The sequence below is a fragment of the Callorhinus ursinus genome, unplaced genomic scaffold (assembly GCF_003265705.2).
Source record: "Callorhinus ursinus isolate GAN/ISIS: 27379988/994484 unplaced genomic scaffold, GSC_fseal_2.0 scaffold10, whole genome shotgun sequence".
Classification (NCBI taxonomy): domain Eukaryota; kingdom Metazoa; phylum Chordata; class Mammalia; order Carnivora; family Otariidae; genus Callorhinus; species Callorhinus ursinus.
The window spans coordinates 52,831,098-52,845,687 of NW_027397072.1; the positions used below are offsets into that span (position 1 = coordinate 52,831,098).

The window sequence follows — 14,590 nt, forward strand, 5'->3', positions numbered from 1 at the left end:
CTCTGCGCAAAGCCTGCTTCTCCCTCTCCTCTCCCAGTCCCCCTGCTTGTGTTCCGTCTCTTGCTGTGTGTCTTTCTCTGTCAAATAAATAAAATCTTTAAAAAATTTTTTAAAAATGAACTCAAAGTCATTTTGTATTTTGCAGATAGGTGTAAAATATGGGGTGTTTTTTCTGCTGCTTTAATTTACAATAAAGCGTCCAAGCTGCACTTATCAGACCTCAACTACTTGGAACACCAGAAAAGAGGAGAATTTTTAAAAGACTATAGGCAAAAAATTGATGTCCGAAAGTCCACATTCTAAACCTATTCTAAAAACTTTATTTACCAGAAAACCTCTTCAGTTTTCCGAGCCTGAAATAGGTTTAAGAAAGTTGGCTGGTATTTTCAGCTACTTAGCAAGTTAGAAGCAGCAAGGATATGTGTACATTTATAGCAGTAAAAGGTAACATTTAACAGGGAAGGGAGAGGAAAGATCATTAAAAGCCAGTACTGTGACTTGAGGGCATAAGCGTCTAGGCAAACTTAACATCCGTAGCATAAAGAAATGATTATATGATGAGGAATGTGTGTGTAGTTTCTATATGCATCCATCCATAATTAGGATACTTAATCATTAATACAGGATTAAGTTATATGTAGTATTATAGTATAACTTGTTGAAGTTAGTATTTTTTTTAAAAACAGTTCATTTTTTTTAAGTCTTTACTTCCTTATCTAAAGATTTACTTGTGGGATGGACCCCTTCATTTTCCTTGGCCTGGTAATTTGAGATATATAAAACTTTACATAATTTTAAAATAATGGGAGTATACAACTTAAATTTGGCTTTTGTGTTTCTTCAACAGACAGCTGGAAATGATCCATATTGTTTTGTGGAGTTTTATGAGCATCGTCATGCAGCTGCAGCACTAGCTGCTATGAATGGGCGGAAGATAATGGGTAAGGTAAGCTGTCATATTTAAAGAAGGTGACTTGAAATTTTTAAGTTGTATACAATTTTGTTTACTATTTATTTATTTATTGAGAGTGCACACAAGCAGGGGTGGCGGGGAGGGCAGAGGGAGAGAATCCCAAGCAGGCTCCACGCTTAGTGCAGAGCCCAACATGATCTCACGACCCTGAGATCATGACCTGAGCCAAAATCAAGAGTCGGACACTTAACCAACTGAGCCACCCAGACGCCCCCAATTTGATTACCTTTTAGAAGCATTATATCACTTTATAGCAGAAGGTCACATTTAATATTTAAAAGATGGAATAAAGCTTTTTAGAGGGCATGTTTATGTTGGTATTCTTCAGGATGCCTCACACATGGTAAATACTAAAATATTTGTTGAATTACTCAAGCTTGGATGAAACCTCTAGAACTTTGGATACTAATGGGAAAGAATAAAAAGAAAGAAATGATTTTTACTTTAGATAAGAAAGGTTAGTTGAATGTTAACAGAGAAGTATGATTAGGATTTGCCAAGGTTTGAGAAAGTGTAGGTTAACCTAAAGAAAAAAAAAAAGAAACCTTAAAAAAAAAAAAAAGCGTATGGGGCTCTTCCTAGGCCGGCGCTCTCATCAAGGAGAAGGCCATGTTCAGTTCGAGCGTGAATATCGTGAAGCCCAATGGCGAGAAGCCGGACGAGTTCGAGTCCGGCATCTCCCAGGCTCTCCTTGAGTTGGAGATGAACTCCAACCTCAAAGCCCAGCTGCAGGAGCTGAATATCACGGCTGCCAAGGAAATTGAAGTTGGCGGGGGTCGGAAAGCTATTATCATCTTTGTTCCCGTTCCTCAGCTGAAATCTTTCCAGAAAATCCAAGTCCGACTAGTCCGTGAATTGGAGAAGAAGTTCAGTGGGAAGCATGTTGTTTTTATCGCTCAGAGGAGAATTCTGCCTAAGCCAACTCGAAAAAGCTGTACAAAAAATAAGCAAAAGCGTCCCAGGAGCCGCACTTTGACAGCCGTACATGACGCGATCCTGGAGGACTTGGTTTTCCCAAGTGAAGTTGTGGGCAAGAGAATCCGTGTGAAACTGGATGGCAGCCAGGTGATCAAGGTTCATTTGGATAAAGCACAGCAGAACAATGTGGAACACAAGGTTGAAACTTTTTCTGGTGTCTGTAAAAAGCTTACAGGCAAGGATGTTAACTTTGAGTTCCCAGAGTTTCAGTTGTAAACAAAAATGATTAAATAAAACTTTCACAGTATTCTGAAAAAAAAAAAAATGTATGGGGGCACCTGGGTGCCTCAGTCATTAAGCGTCTGCCTTCGGCTCAGGTCATGATCCCAGGGTTCTGGGATCGAGCCCTGTATCGGCAGGGAGCCTGCTTCTCCCTCTCCCACTCCCCCTGCTTGTGTTTCCTCTCTTGCTATCTCTTTCTGTGTCAAAAAAATAAAATCTTAAAAAAAAAGTGTAGGTTAAAAGATAAGTATTGAAACTTTGACCAGAACTGTTATCCTCTTGAATGTTTCATCTCCAGCGTATGCCTTCCGGTGTGTTTATAGATGCAAATCTTGTAATATCTGACTTTGAACTTTATTTTTATGGAGTATAAATGTAGAAACATTTTTTTAGGAAGTCAAAGTGAATTGGGCAACAACCCCCAGCAGTCAAAAGAAAGATACAAGCAGTAAGTATATTTTATACTCTTTGAACATTTGTTTTTATTGTACACAGTAGTTTTATTGTAAAGCATATAAACATCGTACATGTTTGCAGTAATGTTTTGATCGTTATCCTAAGATATGATTGAATGTGTTTGTGTTAATAAATTTAAGAACAAATCTAATCTTTGTCATCAGGTAGTACCGTTGTCAGCACACAGCGTTCACAAGGTAATTGTATCTTCTTAAACATAAAATGAAATCTCTTGAAAGGGTATTCACTAACCACTTGAAGTTTTTTTGTTTGATATTGGGGGGAGGTGGGAGGGAGGGGGTCGTATTTCTATTTGTCTCTCTGGCAATATTTTTCCCCCTTCTTCCCAGTGTTGACCAAATGTGGCTTGTCCACTACTTTGGTGCTATTTCAAGCTCTCTGACCCCCTTGGTAGCAGCTGATGCCTTTGAAATACTTTCACCAACTAAAGGGCAAGATACCCTGCTTCCTTGAGGTCACGATCTGTGCTTCAAACCAGATCTTCTGTGCTTGAGTTGCTCCTGAAACTCTGTTTCCCAAATGGCAACCCAATATGTTGCTTAAGGCCTGCCAAATGGGGGTAACTTTTCTTTCCAAATATACTTTGTCAAAGTTGATATATGTGTTCCTTTTTAAAGTGTTGATCCAACTATTTTGTATTTTTAAAGTGTTTCTTTTTTTGAACATTGTCTTTTAAAAAAAAAACTTCACATATGGGATCGTTATTTCTCTCCAATGCTTTTTTAATGGCTCTGATATAAAGTGAAGGGATTACTGTTTTCATTCTGTTGCCTTCAGTCTTAGTTCACTTGCACATGGATTCACATAAACTGAATGGTGTAATGTCTGGGCAACCAAAACTGTTGGCTTTTGAGAAAACTGTCAAATACTTTAACATCAAACTGTTGCAATGCAAGGTATTTCTTTGATTGTTCTTCACAAAATATGGTTAAACCAAGTATATCATGTAGCTAGCTTCAGTCAGTTGTCTTAACTGAGGCAAATTTAGTCTACATAACTCAAGAGTACCACTATTTTATTTTAATTTTAAAACCTTAATGTAGTGGTAAACTGGATAAATGTAAATAATCACTATTAGAATGGTAATTAATCATTAATTTTTTTGCAAAGCTTGTTAAATATTATTTATTTTCTTAGACCAGTATAATTAATTGGCTGTAAATAGAAATATAACTGTCAGTTTCCAGTTAGATATATCAGTCTTTAAGAGAATCTTTCCTATATTATCACCTTCGTTCATTATGTGTAAAATTGATAGGATCTGTATAGATATAGGATAGTGTTTTACTTATACTTAATCCATAAATTAAGATTATTTTATTGAATAGATTTTAGTATATTTTAAATTCTAAAATTTTATTTTTCTTTTCACTCCCCCTTCCTTCCCCTTATAAGATCATTTCCATGTCTTTGTTGGTGATCTCAGTCCAGAAATTACAACTGAAGATATAAAAGCTGCTTTTGCACCATTTGGAAGAATATCGTAAGTTAACAGAAGATAAATTTAAACTGATTTTAATTAGAAACAGGCTTATGTAGAAGTAATTTGAAAATCTGTTATGAATTTTAACCTTTCAATATAATTCATTATGTTGTTTAGAGACTATTTAAGCCATTAACAGCCAAAGATTGTTTTCCCATTGATAAATCTTTGGTCTTCAGTTATTTTAAAATCCTTTTTCAGTTAGCATTAGCTCCTAAGAGACAAATTTGCTGTTGTACATATTTCTTATGTAAGTGTCTTGCTTAGCTTGGTCATAATCTTTAGTAACCTTTTGCTGTGACTAAGGAATTTAGACCCTTGGGGAACTTCCATGATACCATGCATTTTGTGTTAATATATTTTAACAAAAAGAAACCTTAACAATTCAACCTAAAAAGCAGTTGTTAAATATTAATCCCCAGGTATCTACCCTTTTGTTGTTACTGTTAATAATGATGCCTTTTAGTATTTTGTGGAGCACTGTCTTGCTTGCATTTGTTATTAATCATATAGTTTGGGCCCTTTGGAAGTAGCTTGCTCAAGGTAGTGTTCATCATAAAAGAACTTTAATATTTTGAAAAGCATGCCATAATAGAATAAGAATAAGTTGATTATAGTATTTTCTTAGAAGTACTTGTTGAATTTAGAAAACAGAATTTTTGGGTTTCTGGTTGCTTTTTTATTGTTGTTCCAGCTAGAAGAGTAGTAAAAAGGAAACTTTAGCTTTGGTTTGGTTTGAGGAACAGAACAACAGCAGAGATGAGAAGGTGAGGAGACTGGAAAGTAAATGCTGGTAGTATTGGTGGTGAATTTGGGGAGTTTTTATTTGAAGAGTTGTAGTTCATTGATAGGAGGACGAAAATGAACCATGACCAAGGAATGGCCCTAATAGAGGCCAACTTTAAAGGCAGTCAAAAGATTAGGGTTTATAAATGGACTCTCTTGTTGGGCAACATTTTTCTTTTTGAGAACCAATTAGGAAAATAAAGTTCTAGTTTCTTGATTGTTCCTTTTAATCTGTCTTAGGGTTTTGATGATGGTTAGCTTGCTTTCAAATACCTAGACAGGAAGGTGTTAACCTTTGGCCTCTCAAAAGCTCTATAAATCTCTGTGTACGGAATTTTGTGTTTGTTTTCATTTTGGTGTGGAGTATCTTTGTAAGTTTTATCCTATTTTCAGAGTAGTCACAGGACCCTAAAAGGATTAAAGAAGGATAAAAGAACCCTGATCTAGATCTTTGCTGCTTCTTCCTTAGAGAATCCTTTCAGAAATAAGTAAGACTTAAATATATTTCAAGGCTAACATATCCTGAAACTTAACTTAAAGAAGAAAAAAATTTTCTAACATTTTAACAGATTCAATAGCTATTTTATTAAATGCTTTGATTTTGATTGAAGTAGCTTTTCTGAAAACATGGGGATTTTAGTTTGGGATTAGATAAAGATTGTTTAACAATCAGTGAGTTTAAGTTAAATGACATTCCAATTTTAATAATGACTTTTTAATCGTGGGTCAGTAAGTTCTTTTTGTTAAATATGTTGGTATCATAATTATAGCCTAGATTTTTCTTATGATCAACCATGATTATAGATGTATATATATATTTTTTGGTAAGGCCTTTATAATTTATGGATTATAATTTTCAGTGGAGGTAATGTATAATGTCTAAGTTTTAGGCTACCCAAGGAGTTAGTGTTTCTAAATTTAAAAGGACGATTTTCAGTTGGTAGCATCATTTCCTGATTTTTTTGTTAAAGGAGATAAATGGATAAATATATATTGAAAGGTTCTCTTGATAGCCAGATATTCTCTGTAGAGATCCTCCAACAGTACTTAATTTATAGATGGTGTGCAGTAAGTGGTGGCCTATTAAGATAATTGAGTAGAAAAGATATAGTACTTTCCTACCCTAATTTATACAGTTTATACTCTATTCCTTGAGTTTAGGGTAGTCTAACAAATTTTGGTATAGAAGTGAATCAGCTACCAAATTAAATGCATGTGTACCATACTGATAATTTAATAAGTATTTTTTCGTATTGAGAAGTGACTTGCATTAGTTTTCCCTTTTCACCACCACCTCTTTGTCATTTTGACCCTAAACACTTAATAAATCACTCCTAAATTGATCGAAATATGCTTATGTATACTTTAATATAAAATTATATTGCATGGCTTTCTGACTTGGGTTTTTGTTGTGAAAGTGCCTGTTTTGTTCATGTGTCCTGAGAGAACAAGCATTGTGACATACCTGGCTAACTTAAAAGCAGATTGCCTGTGAAGCACAATTTGAGTCCAATTTTTTGAGGTATGGAGTTTTAGCTATCATGGCTGGGTTTTTTTACTCAATCTCAAATAATAGGGCTCTGGTTATTTTGCAGAGTATCTCTGAAGAATGGACAGAATTGCCCTGGCTAACTACAAGCTACGGTTCACAGTGGATAAATGTTGGCGTGCTTTTTTACTTTCTGACTTTTAAAATTTTGCTTTTATATCTTGTAGTTTCCAATCAATCTTATATGATTGCTATTTTAAAATTCAGTATAAAATCTTTTCTTATATAGTTTAAAACTAAAGTGTGTGTCTAGTGTTTTTCTTCAATTATTTAGCATTTCTGAAAACATCAAGTTCTCAATTTACCCATAGTCCAAAAGGGGGGTGTCGATTGATCTGAGAAAACAAAATAATTAATTTAGGAAATATACAGCTTTTCATTCTTTTAGTTTCCAGTTTTCTATTTTAATTTTTTTAATGATTAGGTAGTATATGGTGTCAAATAGAAAATTATCAGTTGCATGGTTAAAGAAAGCCATTCATCTAATGTGCCTGTGAACCCTATAAATGGTTAAGTAATTTCATATGAATAGCTGCTTTTACCATGCTTAATATTTAAAAGTTTAAAAACTTTCGGAAATGGGAGGCAATTTTTGTACAATATATACATATATATTTAAGAAGTTATTGCATGTTTATTATGCCTCATTTGCTAATACATGATAAATTTTATAGAATAAAAGGTGAATATGCATTAAAGGTTCATTTTAATGAAGATGAAACATAAAAATGAGTTGTGTGTGACATTCTCACTTGATATCCAGAGGAGAGTTTGCAAACCTAAACTTCTGATTATTTCTGATTTCAGAGATGCCAGAGTGGTAAAAGACATGGCAACAGGAAAGTCTAAAGGATATGGCTTTGTCTCCTTTTTCAACAAATGGGTGAGCTCAATTAAAAAGTGCATGTGTGGTGCTTTAAGAGTAAAGACTAAAGATACTCATTTTGGGGTGCCTGGGTGGCTCAGTTGGTTAAGCGACTGCCTTCAGCTCAGGTCATGATCTCAGGTTCCTGGGATCGAGTCCCGCATCGGGCTCCCTGCTCAGCAGGGAGTCTGCCTCTCCCTCTGACCCTCCCCCCTCTCATGTTCTCTCTATCTCATTCTCTCTCTCAAATAAATAAAATCTTAAAAATAAAAATATAAAAAAATAAAGATACTCGTTTTAATAATTATCTTTCATCTGCCACTTGCTCATTTCACTGATAACACCTTCACAAAGAGGATATCTTTTTTCTCCCCTTTGGTCATTTCTTCAGCATTTATTTAGCACCTGATGCATGCAAAGTACTGATAAAATGTTTTCAGAACATAGAAAGTAGAGATGTTTAAATTATCAGCCAAAGGTAGATACTGAAAATCTCATTTATGTATTTAATTCATTATCTCCCTGTTTATATTCTCATGACAATTTAAAAGTAATAATGTTTTCTGTTTGCTTCATATGTATGAATATGTATAGTTATTATTAGTTAACATGCTATTTTACTAAATTTTCTTACTCGTAGTAATTTTCCATTGGTTCTTGTGAATTTTTAAAATACAAAATCGTATTACCTGCAAATACATGTATTTTACCTGAAAAAGAAAGTGATAGGGCACCTGGCTGGCTCAGTCGGTAGAGCATGAGACTCTTAACCTCAGGATCATGAGTTTGAGCCCCATGTTGGGTACAGAGATTACTAAAAAAATAAATAATCTTAAAAAAAAATAAAAACAATAAAATGCTCCAGTGGGTGGGGACTTTTTAGAAGTTATATACTAATGTATTTGAAAATGTCTTCTCATTTCTTTTATTTAACAATCATTTATTGAATACCAATTTGCATGGACTTGAGATTTCTGTGTTTTGCGGAGAAAAGGAAGGATAGTAGTTTGTCAAATGAGAGGTGAGAGTGGGGTATATACAGAAGGAAAAGCTTCATCTTCAGTATGTCAGCAGGATGAACTCTCTGGCATATCCTCCATACAACGTAATCATGTACTGTTGTTTTAAAAAATAAATATATACCATAGAAATCTTTCCATAGCCAGTACTTACGGAAAAATAAAAGAAGTCTATAAATACTGATTATAGAAATATTTCTGTGGTAAATTAACTGAAAAGGCTCATTTGTGTAAAAAAGGGAGGTATATTTTTTGGGTATGTGTGTTCCTCTCACAGGGATAAACAAAAGCTTGCTGTAGAGTTTCCTGTTTGGGAGTTGGAAGTGAGAGGCAAATGGGGAACAGAGTGGGAAGCTTATCACAGTATTGTACTGTTTGAAGTTTGAACTTTGTAAATGTATTATAAGTTCAAATAGATGATTTACCTCTTTTAGTGTGATAACTAAGGTTCAGAACAGTTAAATGTCAGGGATGCCACACTTCAAAAATACAGGGGTGAACGTGGGAGAATATATATATGCCTTGGAATATATACTAAGGTTTTGTTAACCTTAGATTTTAGTGTATTCCTTCTGTGTTAGGACTGTCATTTGCCAAAGATAAGTTATAGAAACACTACTGTACTTTGTGTGTAAGAATACCTTAGGGGGTAAAAAAAAAGAATGCCTTAAAAAATGAGCCATTAGGAGAGCCTGACTGGCTCAGGATTTGAGTTCAAGCCCCATGTTAGGCATAGAGAAATTTTTTAAGGAAAAAAAAGTTTGAAGAAAATGAGCTATTAAAAGTTTTTGGTAGTATGGGGGCGCCTGGGTGGCTCAGTCATTAGGCGTCTGCCTTAGGTTCAGGTCGTGATCCCGGGGTCCTGGAATCGAGTCCCACATCGGGCTTCTTGCTCAGCGGGGAGTCTGCTTCTCCCTCTCCTACTCCCCCTGCTTGTGTTCACCCCCACCCCCCATCAAATAAATAAATAAAATCTTTAAAGAAAAAAGTTTTTGGTAGTAATGAAATGTATTTTAGAAAGGTTTTCTTTAATAAACAAGGTATTTGAAATAGATACTGTATCCTTTCTTAATGGCTTTAGGTGAAGTTTATGACCATTGGTTATTGTGCCAGTTCCTTCTGACTTTTTAAAAAATATGTTTGCAGTTAACACCAAATATTATCACTTTTTTTTCTAGTTCCTGTGTCTGCTTACATTGGAACTGTCTGATTATTCCTCATATGAACTCTTACTGTCCAGATATTTGCTATAACAGCTTGCAACCATTTTGCCCAAAATTTATTTTCCAAATAAGAAATTTGCCTTAGGGGCACCTGGGTGGCTCAGTTGGTTAAGCGACTGCCTTCGGCTCAGGTCATGATCCTGGAGTCCCTGGATCGAGTCCCGCATCGGGCTCCCTGCTCAGCAGGGAGTCTGCCTCGCCCTCTGACCCTCCCCCCTCTCATGTGCTCTCTCTCTCTCTCATTCTCTCTCTCTCAAATAAATAAATAAAATCTTTAAAAAAAAAAATTGCCTTAAAAATGTTTACATGGCGGGCGCCTGGGTGGCTCAGTCATTAGGTGTCTGCCTTTGGCTCAGGTCATGATCCCAGGGTCCTGGGATCAAGTCCCACATTGGGCTCCCTATTCGGCAGGAAGCCTGCTTCTCCCTCTCCCACTCCCCCTGCTTGTGTTCCTGCTCTCACTGTTTCTCGCTCTGTCAAATAAATGAATAAAATCTTTAAAAAAAAAAAAAAGTTTACATGGCTTGCAAGTTTGGGTAAGAGAACATAGAGTGCACTGCAATTATATCTTAGCCGTTCACATAGTAATATGGTATCTTGGGATCTAATTGTTTATTTTGTTGTTGTTTGTTTATTTATTTGAGAGAGCATGGATGGAGGGGAAGGGCAGAGAGAGAGGGAGAAGCAGACTCCCCGCTGAGCAAGGAGCCTGACTTGGGGCTCAATCCCAGGACCCTGAGATCATGACCTGAGCTGAAGTCAGACACTTGACTGACTGAGCCACCCAGGCGCCCTGGGATCTAATTGTTTAAATGTGTTGTACAGGGGCACCTCCCTAAACCATTCTCTTCCTAGTGCTAAGAATGGCCTTGTTAAAACATAAATCAGATCATGATAATCTCTTACTTAAAATCTCTTAGTTTTTTCCTCTGGCACCCTTTTTAGCTCACTAGATTCCACTGAAACTAGTTGTCTTTAACATGGCCTTTTTTTGTTTTGTTTTGTTTTGTTTTGTTTTTAAGATTTTATATATTATTTGAGAGAGCGAGAACATGCACAAGCAGGGTGAGGGGCAGAGGGAGAAGCAGGCTCCCCACTGAGCAGGGAGCCCGGATACAGGGCTTGATCCCGGGACTCTGGGATTTTACCTGAGCTGAAGGCAGACCATTAACTGACTGAGCCACCCAGGTGCCCCTACATGCTTTTTTCAGATACATACCAAACTCTTTCCTACTGGAACACACTTCGAAATGCTTTTCTCTCCACAAGGGCTTTCTTCCTTGGAGTTTTGACTTGACTAGCTCCTGTTCCTCTCAGTTTCAGCATACATGATACATTTTAGAGAGACCTTCCTTAATCATGCTGTCTGAAGTAGATCCCAAAGCCCATATTCTGTAGGTCATCCTTTTGTGTTTTTTAAATTAATTTAATTTTTTTTTAAGATTTTATTTATTCATTTGACACAGAGGGAGAGCACAGGTAGGCAGAGTGGCAGGGAGAGGGAGAAACAGACTCCTTACTGAGCAGGGAGCCCAACGCGGGACTCGATCCCAGAACCCCGGGATTGTGACCTGAGCCGAAGGCAGACACTTAACCAACTGAGCCACCCAGGCGCCCCCCTTTGTGTTTTTTTAAATTTTTTTTTTTTAATGTATTTGAGAGAGAGTGCACAAGCAGGGGGATTGGTTGGCAGACACAGGGCTCCATCCCAGGACCCTGGGATCATGACCTGAGCCAAAGGCAGATGCTTAACCTACTGAGCCAGCCAGGTCCCCCTATCCTTTTACTATGGCATTTACCACAATTTGTGATAAGTTTGTGGCCCCAAAAGAATGTCAGCTCTGTGCCAGCAGAGACCATGTCTGTCTCATTAACCGGTGAATCCCTAGCACTTAATCTGCTGCCTAGAACATTGTAGCTATTCACTGTTTACTTGTTGGATGAATGAGAAACCAAATATTGTCACAAGTTTGTTGGATTGTGTAAAGTGAGATTTTCATCCATAATAGTCTGAGTTATTACATGAATAATAGCTATCTCATAAGGGCTTTGGGGCTCTGAACTTTTTCAGGTAATTAACATTCCCAAAGTCTGATATCCAAATAAAAGAAAGATAATTTAAAAGCACCATTGCATTTTAGGCAACGTATTGTGTATTGTGTATTTTATAAAGCATTTTCATTCAGTAGACATTTGTGAAAAGCAACTGAATTTTCTCTACTGCTAATGGTCTTTCAACATCAACTAATGGTGGCTTCTTTGTCATTTCTAATGTGCGGAACAGGATGCTGAAAACGCCATTCAACAGATGGGTGGCCAGTGGCTTGGTGGAAGACAAATCAGAACTAACTGGGCAACCCGAAAGCCTCCAGCTCCAAAGAGTACATATGAGTGTAGGTGTATTGGAGAAGAAAAGGAAATGTGGAATTTTGGAGAAAAATACACTAGATTTTAAATGTTAGAGCTGTTCCCGGAGACTTATTGCAGAAATAGATGAGAAGCAAATCAAGACTACTGTTCAAAATGTACTTAGTTTTCATTCTTGTAATTTTAAATAATAAATGATACTGTCTTTAATGTCAAGTCTCCTGTTAAATAGAGAATATTGAGTAATTTTTTAGACCTTCTTGGGGGAGGTTTAATCCTCAATCAAATGTATTATGTATTATGTTAAGCATTTTAGTCAAGGTAAAAATTACCATTACACTAGCGTAGTTGATACTGCTTTTCTCTTTCTGAACATTTTATTTAATGAATTTAAAGTATTAAACTTTTCCCTCCCCAGCAAACACCAAACAGCTATCATATGATGAGGTTGTAAATCAGTCTAGTCCAAGCAACTGTACTGTATACTGTGGAGGTGTCACTTCTGGGCTGACAGGTATGGGAGCCTTACCCGTGTGGCATTTTGAGGTTAATTTTTTAACTGAAAAGCTTAATGTCTGTAGGATTTTATATAACTTGCTGTGGTTTATTTTTGTCTTTTATCTAACAGAACAACTAATGCGTCAGACTTTTTCACCATTTGGGCAAATAATGGAAATTCGAGTCTTTCCAGATAAAGGATATTCATTTGTTCGGTATGGGTGGTTTTTTTTAAAAAAACTTTTTCCCCAAAAATCATTTTGAGTATTTAATTTAGTAGTTTTCTTAAAAATGTACCTTGGCTGTAAAGAAATAGAAATTTCTCTAGCATTTAGCAGTATTTGCCACTGTGTTTTAATGGCTCCCTCCTTGTAACCACAAGATCAATAAAACATTCTCTGTTAAAAGAAGTTTCTTCAGAACTACAAGATTTTGGGGAAAATATACCAAAGAAAATATACCATCTTACTCTTTTGTGTGAAGTGCCTCTTATACCTCAGGCTCAGCTTAATTTTTAAAAATAGGTTTTATTCATAAGTACCTTAAACAGTTTATATTGGTGATTCTTAATATTCTTTTGAATAGGTTCAATTCCCATGAAAGTGCAGCACATGCAATCGTTTCTGTTAATGGAACTACCATTGAAGGTCATGTCGTGAAATGCTATTGGGGCAAAGAAACTCTTGATATGATAAATCCTGTGCAACAGGTGAGAGGATTCTTGACCTTGTAGAGTTAATTGCTGGGCTAATAATAGGTTATTTTAAAATGAAATTATTGATAATCCTTGTTAATAGTTTCTAGCTAAAATGATAATATATAAGGGCTCTGTATGTATGTGTTATAGTTCTAGAGTGGTAGTTTACCTAACAGGGTGTTCAGGCTTTTTTCTTAACACTTGATAGATTTATTCACATACTATTTGGAGAACTCACAAGCATGTTTGACTCAGTTGAAACAAAAGCTGTAAATATATTTAGAGCCTTGGCATTTTTCCTAGATTTTGCTGCTTACGTTTTTTCCAGGAAGCTTTAGTGGTTCAAATGTGATCCCATAAAGATTTCTGTGCGGGGGTGCCTGGGGTGGCTCAGTCAGTTAAGCGTCTGACTCTTGATTTCGGTTCAGGTCATGATATCAGGGTCATGAAATCAAGACCCACATCAGCTCTGTGCTGTCCATGGAGCCTGCTTAATATCCCCTTTCTTGCATGCTCTTGCGCTCTCTCTCTCTCTTTAAAAAAAAAGGGGGGGGGGGCACCTGGGTGGCTCAGTCGGTTAAGCGGCTGCCTTCGGCTCAGGTCATGATCCCAGGGTCTTGGGATCGAGCCCCGCATTCGGCTCCCTGCTCGGCGGAGAGCCTGCTTCTCCCTCTCCCTCTCCCTCTGCCTGCCACTCTGCCTACTTGTGCGCTCGCGCGCGCTCTCTCTCTCTCTCTCTCTCTCTCTCTCTCTCTCTGTTAAATAAATAAATAAAAATCTTTAAAAAAAAAAGTTTTCTGTGCACAAATTGTAAATGGAGCACCAAGAAAGGAATAAGAAAATCCTAAACTATATAAGCTATATAGGTTTCTTAGGTAAACTGAATACAGGAATAAGTAATCTTTTCTATTTTCCCTATCTAGTTTAATTTACAAAACACTTAAACATTGTACTGAGTTTGATATTTATTACTGGGGCATTACCTACTGCCTTACAAAGAGTGTGCCGTTTAGAGCATGAGGAAGAGTTACAGCAGTATAACCGCACTCTTTTTTTTTTTTTTAACTCATTTATCTTATAAACTCTTGTTTATCCTTTTATTTTCATTGCAATGATGGTCCTATGTGTTATGGCTATATATTTGTGGTACATTAGGACTGAATGCGTACACATAACTTCAAATAATACTAAATTACTTGTTATAATTTTACTTAATAGCAGAATCAAATTGGATATCCACAAGCTTATGGCCAGTGGGGCCAGTGGTATGGAAATGCACAACAAATTGGGCAGTATATGCCTAATGGTTGGCAGGTACCTGCATATGGAATGTATGGCCAGGCGTGGAATCAGCAGGGATTTAAGTAAGCATACTTTCTTTTCTCCTTTATTATCAGCCTTTGAAAAAGTTAAGAACTTAGGAAGAGATTTTAAGTAATTAGTAGGTAATGTG

At 36.5% G+C, this 14,590-nt stretch overlaps 2 protein-coding genes across 18 annotated transcripts in view; both read left to right on the top strand.

Annotated features, from left to right (window-relative positions):
* TIA1 (TIA1 cytotoxic granule associated RNA binding protein) overlaps positions 1–14,590 on the top strand; it is a 30,416-nt gene that overhangs the window by 12,139 nt on the left and 3,687 nt on the right. For 3 of the 15 annotated variants that reach the window (XM_025868463.2, XM_025868465.2, XM_073897567.1), the window contains 10 exons: positions 848–946; positions 2,567–2,621; positions 2,794–2,826; positions 4,046–4,133; positions 7,276–7,351; positions 11,860–11,968; positions 12,361–12,456; positions 12,571–12,655; positions 13,026–13,149; positions 14,356–14,501. In XM_025868463.2, the coding sequence (XP_025724248.1) occupies positions 848–946; positions 2,567–2,621; positions 2,794–2,826; positions 4,046–4,133; positions 7,276–7,351; positions 11,860–11,968; positions 12,361–12,456; positions 12,571–12,655; positions 13,026–13,149; positions 14,356–14,501 (911 nt within the window). Of the gene's footprint in view, positions 1–847; positions 947–1,555; positions 2,422–2,566; positions 2,622–2,793; positions 2,827–2,886; positions 3,547–4,045; positions 4,134–4,166; positions 6,581–7,275; positions 7,352–11,859; positions 12,101–12,360; positions 12,457–12,570; positions 12,656–13,025; positions 13,150–14,355; positions 14,502–14,590 lie in introns of those variants that run through there. The other 12 variants (XM_073897566.1, XM_025868467.2, XM_025868468.2 and 9 more) reach the window with 10 other exon arrangements.
* The window catches only part of CUNH2orf42 (chromosome unknown C2orf42 homolog), a 64,093-nt gene that overhangs the window by 4,110 nt on the left and 45,393 nt on the right, over positions 1–14,590 (top strand). The gene's annotated exons all lie outside the window — the stretch shown is intronic.